Source organism: Panulirus ornatus, chromosome 28, assembly GCF_036320965.1.
Source record: "Panulirus ornatus isolate Po-2019 chromosome 28, ASM3632096v1, whole genome shotgun sequence".
In the NCBI taxonomy this organism is placed as follows: domain Eukaryota; kingdom Metazoa; phylum Arthropoda; class Malacostraca; order Decapoda; family Palinuridae; genus Panulirus; species Panulirus ornatus.
Window position 1 is genome coordinate 19,720,566 of NC_092251.1, and position 10,276 is coordinate 19,730,841.

At 50.0% G+C, this 10,276-nt stretch overlaps 1 protein-coding gene across 1 annotated transcript in view; it reads right to left on the minus strand.

Moving 5' to 3' along the window:
- LOC139757914 (uncharacterized) overlaps positions 1–9,954 on the minus strand; it is a gene marked incomplete at its 3' end in the record, with an annotated part of 338,809 nt that extends 328,855 nt beyond the window's left edge. Inside the window, exons 1-2 of the mRNA XM_071678860.1 lie at positions 9,935–9,954; positions 9,041–9,113 (exon numbers count right to left, since the gene is read on the minus strand). Coding sequence (XP_071534961.1) covers positions 9,041–9,113; positions 9,935–9,954 — 93 coding nt within the window. The remainder of the gene's footprint in view (positions 1–9,040; positions 9,114–9,934) is intronic.
- Between the last annotated feature and the right edge of the window lie 322 nt (positions 9,955–10,276).

Here is a 10,276-nt window from a genome sequence, read left to right on the forward strand (position 1 = left end):
TTCGTTAGTTACAAAGTTTTATCATTGTATATGTTGTATGTGTTTCAGGAAATACATTACATAGTTTCATATGGTAAGTTTTACCGACTGAATGTAAAAATAGTGGATACAAACTTAACATTTGAGTATCTTGTTATTAACAATAAGGTGTTGTGACATTTCTTGCAGGGTTTGTTTAGATCTATCCCTAAAAGGCTCTATTTTCTCACATTCTAAGACGCAGTGTTCTAGTTTGTGTCCAGATCTTTGACCACAACCTTTCTAATTCGCAAGATCAACATCTCCAGTTAGGCCAAAGCGCCAATAGTACTTATAACTTAGCCTTAGTCTAGCAGTTACAACATCATGTACGAACTCCGCTGCTCTTAACACTTTCTCCAGAGACGTGTTTTCCTTGACACATTTCACTGTGATGGAAAATGTTTCTACTTGTGCTTATCTGAACTCGTCTTCGTGCATCAAAGAGGTCAGTTAGTTCCTTTCTAATAATTACAGTGTTGAGGTTTCTAATTGACAACCCAATGTTGTTTTCAACATCACCTTTACTAAGTGCAAGTTTAGCTAAAGCATCAGCTCTGTCATGCTCACGTACGGAGGCCTGTATGAGAAGGAATCCATAACAATTGGATCTGAATCCTTTGATCAATAATGTCTTGAGTATTTGTGTGTGGCTTCAGACACCAGCATGATACATTCTGATCTTAGGATGTTAAGAGCAATTAGTGAAGATAAAGAATCGCAGATCATCACACTGCTTATGGCAGTCATTTCTACCTGCTCGAGAGCGGTAAGTTATGACGAACAATTCAGTTTGTAGAGTAGATGCTCAGTTGTTTATTCTAACATTTTCCTCTTATCTATTACCACTGGACTGGATCACAGTGGCAGCACTGCCTGCCCTCCCACTGGGCTGGATCACAGTGGCAGCACTGCCTGTCCTCCCACTGGGCTGGATCACAGTGGCAGCACTGCCTGCCCTCTCACTGGACTGGATCACAGTGGCAGCACTGCCTGCCCTCCCACTGGACTGAATCACAGTGGCAGCACTGCCTGTCTTCCCAGTGGTAGAGCCACGAGAACCGTCACAATATACATGACGTACTGGACCATGTTATTGTCAGTGTGGAGTTTCTGTATATGTTCGAGAACTCTGGTCTTGGCTAAGTGTTGAAAGTGAAGATTATAAGTAATTAGATTCCTAAGTGGATAAGTGGGTGTAGTGACGTCAAAGGGAGTTATCTGCCAGGGAGGCAGGAAATGCTGCTGTTTCCTGACTCTACACCAATTATATACATCAAACGTTATCATGTGGGTGGGTGCCAACGAACCGTATCAGTAGAGCAAGTTTTGATAAGGGAACATACTAGATAAGGAAAGTTTAGCATACAATAGAAAACACGACGTATTTTTCATTTCCTTATCTATGTAATACGAAATACGTGATGATGTAATGTTCTGGAATGAAATCTTATTTGCTACGAAGACTTATTTCCTAACAATGATCTATGTACAGATTTTGGAAATACGTCTGACGTCCGGTTTTCGCATCCCCCCCTACAAACAATGCCATAAATGTAATGACATTCATATAATGAATCACCTTTGTAATATCCTATGTAATAACAATCCACTGGGGTCTGACTATGACCCTTTGTGACCTGTGTAATCCTTGTGCGCTACCGCTCACAGGATGAGCATGGGGTGCACAATGAACTCGCCGGGGTTACCGGCACAAATCAAAACCAACATGCACACGTAACTCATTCCAACATACATAAGGTTCACTTACAGTGGTGCAAAATTCATTTTGACAGGTGCATTGTGGCACAAGTGATTCAGTTTTCGCTTTATCAAATATTCGTAACGCATGATTAGGTCTTGATGATTAACGTGGTAACCTTAATGATTAGGTCTGGATGATTAACGTGGTAACCTTAATGATTAGGTCTGGATGATTAACGTGGTAACCTTAATGATCAGGTCTTGATGATTAACGTGGTAACCTTAATGATTAGGTCTGGATGATTAACGTGGTAACCTTAATGATTAGGTCTGGATGATTAACGTGGTAACCTTAATGATTAGGTCTGGATGATTAACGTGGTAACCTTAATGATTAGGTCTGGATGATTAACGTGGTAACCTTAATGATTAGGTCTTGATGATTAACGTGGTAACCTTAATGATTAGGTCTGGATGATTAACGTGGTAACCTTAATGATTAGGTCTGGATGATTAACGTGGTAACCTTAATGATTAGGTCTTGATGATTAACGTGGTAACCTTAATGATTAGGTCTGGATGATTAACGTGGTAACCTTAATGATCAGGTCTTGATGATTAACGTGGTAACCTTAATGATTAGGTCTGGATGATTAACGTGGTAACCTTAATGATTAGGTCTGGATGATTAACGTGGTAACCTTAATGATTAGGTCTTGATGATTAACGTGGTAACCTTAATGATCAGGTCTTGATGATTAACGTGGTAACCTTAATGATTAGCTCTTGATAATTAACGTGGTAACCTTAAGGCCTCTTTTGTAAGGGTGTTCAGCTCTGCGCTCCAATCAGCAGCAAAAAGGGATGATGGGGTCATCTAGAGGGAGAAGGTCCAACTGACGATGGTATAACCTTCCCGAAGGAGACTTGTTACTCGTAGAGGTCCTCTTCCTTCAGGTGTTTGTATCTGTAGGAGGACTATACTCCAGGCATCCTGCCTCGACCTCTCCACCTCCATCCTGCTCCTCCTCCTCCTCCAGGAAGGTAGCCACATTGTCAATATCAGCAAAATTGGCTCATTCGTGAGCCTAGTGTACAGAGTGATTGGCCCTACCTCCTCACTCTCACTGGTTCACTGTATTTAACCCCAGTCTCTCGCGTCTTTATAACGCTACACTGTTCTCAAACGCAAGCGACTCTCGCCTGCAATTTGAGGTTAATTATAGGTAATTGCGAGTGTCAAGTATGATTAAGATTCCACGGCGGTTCTTCCTAATGAAGATGCAGAGAGCGAGAGACCTCGGGAGTTCAAACACATCTTACTGACGCGTCGAAAATTATTCGGAGGAGAAGTAAGGTTTCTTAAGACGACACTTTTTTCCCCCCCTGCAGATTTTTGCTTGCATTTGGCCAACGGTGGCTGAGGACTGGAGCTTCAGGGGAATTATCCTACAACCACAGAATGCTGTCCCGGTTGACGGTAATTTCCTGTGATGAACGATAATCAACGATAATTTCCCTTTATGAGCTTAAGTTTTACCCTCCGGCCACGTACGTCTAAGGCTCATTCCCCATGACACAGAATATTGACACTTATTTCATAAAGTCTGAGACCTTTTTCCCCCAAACAGTAAGATCGTTTGTTTGCTTTCATGATGAGGGAGACGCAGCCTCGACCACCATCCTGAGGGACGCCTTGGCGTTCAGTCCCTCTCGTGTGTTGACCCCCACACAGCTACGTGTGGGGACTGCATCCGTCTCCTTCACCAACACGGAGAGATAACGCCAGACAGGACTCCTCCACCCGGCCACTGTCTCCTCCACCCAGCCACTGTCACCTCCACCCAGCCAATGTCTCCTCCACCCTGACGCTGTCTTGTCCACCCAGCAATTGTCTCCATCACCTAGCTACTGTCCGCACCACCCAGTCACTGTCTTCATCACCTGGCTACTGTCTCCACAACCCAGCCACTGTCTCCATCACCTAGCTATTGTCCCCACCACCCAGCCACTGACTCCACCACCTAGCGACTGTCCCCACAACCCAACCACTGTCTTCACCACCTAGCTACTGTCTCCGCAACCCAGCCACTGTCTCCATCACCTAGCTACTGTCTCCACAACCCAGCCACTGTTTCCACCACCTAGCCTCTGTCTCCACCACCCTGCCACTGTCTCTATAACCTAGCTACTGTCCCTACTGCCCAGCCACTGTCTCCATCACCTAGCTACTGTTCCTACCGCCCAGCCACTGTCTTCATCACCTAGCTACTGTGTCCGCAACCCAGGCACTGTCTCCATCACAGATCTACTACCCCATCACCAAGTCATTCCTAAACAAGCACAAAGAGACACACCCGCCCACTGTGCTAACCATACAACCATTCTTAAACCAACACACAACACCGTCCCACTGGCCAGTGTCCCACCCATCACTGAGGCACAGCTGTCGTTACACAGATACTGTGACGTTCACTCCGCCTCAAGAGATATCCAAAGATAGGTTATCTACGCTGCTGAAGTCACAAAGGGCCTGTGTCTCCCGCCCTTCGCCATCACGACACTTATGTCCTTACGAGGCTCTACGGCCTCCCTCTGAAGGGGTGAAAGTGCTCTTTATCCACGCCCTTATCCTCCCCTACAATCTTTAGATCTTAAGTTACATTCTAGATCTTTAAGTCTTACTTAACGATCTTTTCCATCTATCTTATCTTGCTTATCCTTCCTTGAAGGAGGACATCGAGCAGGACGTCCTCGAATGAGATGGAGGTGATGGCATCAAGAGCTGGATGGAAAGAAGAGGGAAGGACGCTAGAGGAAGGTGAAAGAAAACGGAGAGTATGAGGATCGGGACGAGTGGAGAAGATTGCCCCGGGGTGCCCTGCCTCCCTGGCGTCTAGCGAAGGTGGTATATGCTCCATCACCAGCCATGAGCGATACCTATTGTCTTCATCTCCTACAGAGTCGTGTGAAACCCTCAAGTCATATTTCATTAAACACACGATGCTATTTAGAAAAGACATTACAGGAATCACCCGAAGTGAAACGTGGGTTCGAACGAAAGGCTTCATGAACCAGACTCAGTGTGGTGTGGACCGTCATGCCTCAGTGTGGTGTGGACCGTCACGCCTCAGTGTGGTGTGAACCGTCACGCCTCAGTGTGGTGTGGACCGTCATGCCTCAGTGTGGTGTGGACCGTCACGCCTCAGTGTGGTGTGGACCGTCACGCCTCAGTGTGGTGTGGACCGTCATGCCTCAGTGTGGTGTGGACCGTCACGCCTCAGTGTGGTGTGGACCGTCACGCCTCAGTGTGGTGTGGACCGTCATGCCTCAGTGTGGTGTGGACCGTCACGCCTCAGTGTGGTGTGGACCGTCACGCCTCAGTGTGGTGTGGACCGTCACGCCTCAGTGTGGTGTGGACCGTCACACTCTAGTATACTGAGGATCGTGACGGTGTTTAACTCCCTGCTGTCTTGCCTCATCTGGACGACCAGCATACCCACCAACATATCAAGCAGTAATGACTCAGCCTTACGAGAAGCAGAGGTCTGGCTACCTCCCCACACACCAGTCGACCTGCTGCCAGCAGAGGTCTGGCTACCTCCCCACACACCAGTCGACCTGCTGCCAGCAGAGGTCGAGCTACCTCCCCACACACCAGTCGACCTGCTGGCAGCAGAGGTCGAGCTACCTCCCCACACACCAGTCGACCTGCTGCCAGCAGAGGTCTGGCTACCTCCCCACACACCAGTCGACCTGCTGCCAGCAGAGGTCGAGCTACCTCCCCACACACCAACCAACATGTCACTCGATAATTACTTGTCTTAGAAAGTGAAATCAATACTCAGGTAAAAAAGTATAAGTTTAAGAGACAGGAAAGTAAGGTTGATCACAGGAGACAGTTGCCTATCACCTTAAAGGTGTTCAAACCTTTATATAAAGTCCTCGATTATGAGTTCTATTGCTCAGATGAAGGACAGAGTTAAGAATCTACCTTACATGTCATTAGAGGAAGAGGACGTAGAAATAGAAAGAAGAACATCGACCTTAAAAGCAAGACATTAAGTAGTGTCTGCTAAACACTACGTGGTTACTACCAGTCTTATGGTTATGAACTGGATAGCCACTCAGGAGGTCTTCACACCAATGTCAACAGGCAAATTGCCAGTTCGAGGACGCCATCTTACCCCCACAGTGAACACACAATTCAATCTATCCTACCTTGTTGAGACTCTAAGAATGTTTCTGTTGGTTCCAGGAAAGCTGAGGCCTTGGCAGTCCCCCAGACTACCACACGTGTGGGTCTATGATGATGTATTGATGACTCTAAGTCCAACCGCTGAGGTGTGTGATGCGCCATTGATGCTTCATCATACGCTAAACCTTTCCTAAGACGAGATAATGGAAGTCTTCGCCACAGACATTGATTTGATTGATTTATGCCGGTAACCCCGACAAGTTTATTGTGCACCCCATGTTCATCCTGCGAGCGGTAGCGCAAAAGGATGACAGAGGTCACACAGGGTCACAGTCAGACCCCAGTGGGTTGACATGACATAGGATGTTAGAAAGGTGATTCATTGTAAATGTTTACTTACATACAGTATAGTGCATGGCTTACAGCACCGTCTGCCAAACCTTTTACAGTACACAAGACGTCAACTGTAATAATCACTTAAATAAACCACCAAAATGATTCTTGAGCGAAAGAAAAAGCAAGCCACATTGCCCAAATATCGTCTCAATAATCTTCGTCATAGTCTTCCACCTATAAAGAAAATATAACATTTTGATAAAGATAAGACAGCTATTATTACGTGGGTCAAAAGAGGCGGATGTATGACGGGTTGAGATGCGCTGGTCTGATAATTCCTCAAGATGAACCCGTGTTCCCCCATACCACTATCATGGGATCCACACAAGAGATCATCATACAGACAACACAGTCTGTCTACGTCTTACTTGTCCAGATATGGACGATAGGTGAAATGCGCAGCTGTGTCCTGCGTGGTATACAGGTGGGTGTTGAGTGGCAGGGTGGTGGGTGTTGAGGGGCAGGGTGGTGGGTGTTGAGTGGCAGGGTGGTGGGTGATGAGGGGCAGGGTGGTGGGTGATGAGGGGCAGGGTAGTGGGTGATGAGTGGCAGGGTGGTGGGTGTTGAGGGGCAGGGTGGTGGGTGTTGAGTGGCAAGGTGGTGGGTGTTGAGTGGCAGGGTGATGGGTGTTGAGGGGCAGGGTGATGGGTACTGCGGGGCAGGGTGGTGAGTGTTGAGTGGCAGGGTGGTGGGTGTTGAGGGGCAGGGTGGTGGGTGTTGAGAGGCAGGGTAGTGGGTGATGAGGGGCAGGGTGGTGGGTGTTAGTGGCAGGGTGGTGGGTGTTGAGGGGCAGGGTGGTGGGTGTTGAGGGGCAGGGTGGTGGGTGATGAGGGGCAGGGTGATGGGTGATGAGGGGCAGGGTGGTGGGTGATGAGGGGCAGGGTAGTGGGTGATGAGGGGCAGGGTAGTGGGTGATGAGGTGCAGGGTGATGGGTGATGAGGGGCAGGGTGATGGGTGATGAGGGGCAGGGTGATGGGTGATGAGGGGCAGGGTGATGGGTGATGAGGGGCAGGGTGATGGGTGATGAGGGGCAGGGTGATGGGTGATGAGGGGCAGGGTGATGGGTGTTGAGGGGCAGGGTGGTGGGTGTTGAGGGGCAGGGTGGTGGGTGATGAGGGGCAGGGTGATGGGTGATGAGGGGCAGGGTGATGGGTGATGAGGGGCAGGGTGATGGGTGATGAGGGGCAGGGTGATGGGTGATGAGGTGCAGGGTGGTGGGTGTTGAGGGGCAGGGTGGTGGGTGTTAGTGGCAGGGTGGTGGGTGATGAGGGGCAGGGTGATGGGTGATGAGGGGCAGCGTGTTGGGTGTTGAGGGGCAGGGTAGTGGGTGATGAGGGGCAGGGTGGTGGGTGTTGAGGGGCAGGGTGGTGGGTGATGAGGGGCAGGGTGGTGGGTGATGAGGGGCAGGGTGATGGGTGATGAGGTGCAGGGTGGTGGGTGTTGAGGGGCAGGGTGGTGGGTGTTAGTGGCAGGGTGGTGGGTGATGAGGGGCAGGGTGATGGGTGATGAGGGGCAGCGTGTTGGGTGTTGAGGGGCAGGGTAGTGGGTGATGAGGGGCAGGGTGGTGGGTGTTGAGGGGCAGGGTGGTGGGTGATGAGGGGCAGGGTGGTGGGTGTTGAGGGGCAGGGTGGTGGGTGTTGAGGGGCAGGGTGGTGGGTGATGAGGGGCAGGGTGGTGGGTGTTGAGTGGCAGCGTGTTGGGTGTTGAGGGGCAGGGTAGTGGGTGATGAGGGGCAGGGTGATGGGTGATGAGGGGCAGCGTGTTGGGTGTTGAGGGGCAGGGTAGTGGGTGATGAGGGGCAGGGTGGTGGGTGTTGAGGGGCAGGGTGGTGGGTGATGAGGGGCAGGGTAGTGGGTGATGAGGGGCAGGGTGGTGGGTGTTGAGGGGCAGGGTGGTGGGTGTTTAGGGGTAGGGAGATGGGCGATGGAGGCGAGGACCCTGCCACTACAAGGTGGAATGCTGTCGCAAAATTGTGTACAGTTCGGGGAGCTGTTGGGTCGGGTGTCTCCTGTGATGTCATGTGAGGAGGAAGGGAAGCAATGACCACTGTAGCATGAGAGGTGAGTGTACTGAGGGGGACGAGGCCGTCACGGTGAGGACAAGGGGATGGGCGGTCGTCTGCTGAAGTCACGGACTGTCATAGCGAACGCATGAAATCCTACAGTACCTAGGGAAGGTAATGACATCTCGGTGGGATATGCGATGGACACTACATGGATGAGACCGCTTAGTGATAAAGAGACATGAGGTGGAAACATGACAGCTGCAGAGGGAGTGAGAGGCCTGACGATGGTGGAAGTGACTTGCTGTGAGGCTGTGGTGTGCTACTGCGTGGACGCAGAGCTTCAAGCGCCCTGTGGCGGCTGTCGGAACAGTGGGCGCATACGACCAGTATTAAGCTGAAGGAAACTGTCAGTTTCTATTTTCAAGGCTCAAGGAAATATATGAAGGCGATCTCCCCACATGACAATTAGTCCAACATCATTTCATGTCATAACTACATAACCAGAGATCCACAGCACTAAACAAGTCCCTATAATTATCAATATAACAAAATAACAGTATCACGTCATTTTCTTCGTGCGAGACGTTTCTACACTTGTCGAGAGCGAGTCTAAACACGCACACAGTAGGGTCCATAGCGGCAGGAGAACCCAGCATAGCTAACAGGTCACCTACATTTAAGAGACAACATACAAGAGCGACATCTGGGTTTAGCTTACCGGTAGCTGTGCCTCGTGTGGCCTGGCAGGTGCTGGCTGGCGGGAGACAACTGGTCGGTGATCAGGTATGGCACTGAGGGCAGAGTGAACTGCTTATCCTGGTCTCGAGTCTGCCATCAGGAGGGACCATCCCGTCACCCAGCACTCGCGGATTACCACAGTGAGTCGCATGTTTCTGGCCCATGGTAGAGTCTTACTCAGGGACTCAGTCTACTCATCACCCTTTGGTCACACCACCAGGCGTGCAACCCACCTTCCCCTCCCCACGTAAAAAAAAAAACCTTAACATTCATTTACAGTGTCCCTTACCAGCAGCGCCCCCTCCCCTCGACCCTCCATCTCCAGCTGGTGAGTCAGCCACGAATCCAAGACAGGCAGGTGTGCTACGCCTGAACTTTCCCTCTCCTTGATGCCAACTTAAGGCAACCGCAAGATTATTACGAAAACCGACGAGTGAAAACCCGACAGAAAAAGCCGTGTTCTCAGGCCTCCCCCCCACACCTCCACCCCCCTCACACCCCTAACCCAGCTGCAGCCCCGTCGGCCACCTGCTGACCTGAGGGAGGGGCAGCTGGAGGCAAGGCAGGGCAGCGGTGGTGACTCACAGGAAGAGAAAAGAAATTAGGTCCTGAGTTTACCTAACCTACCAAAGACTTCTGAAGACCCTATACGATCGATCCAGAACCCTGCCAAAGACCACTGAAGACCCCTTTCAGATCTCGATCCTCCTCCTGTTTTGGCATCGTCAAATGTACCTGATGTGTGTCTACATCACATGTAAACACTGGCGTCCCTAAAGTTTTCCCGGTCACGTCGGAACACATATGAATAAACATCTGCCTCAAGCACGGCAGCTCCCTCAGTCCTCAAGCCAGCACCAGCCGTCCGACCTACTGACACGAAATACGGATCATGACTTTGACGCTAATTATAAGTAAGGTCAAAGCCAAAGGGGTCAAAGCCAGCGAGGTCAAAGCCAGAGACATGAGCGTGAGTCCGCCTCCCCCTCTAAAACGGTGACCCCCCCAGATGACCTCAGATGCAGCGGCTTGACTCACCAGCAGCAACAACCTTCAACAACCAACATATTTCGAGTGTTGTGACCTGCAGGATGATTTTCACACAAGCCTATTTTTACTCAACGAGTTTGTGAAAGTCACCGTATATTTTTTTTTTTTTTTTCGGCCTCTTGGCAGAGATCCAAAGCAATTACTTCACCGGCCTTTGGGAGCTCCA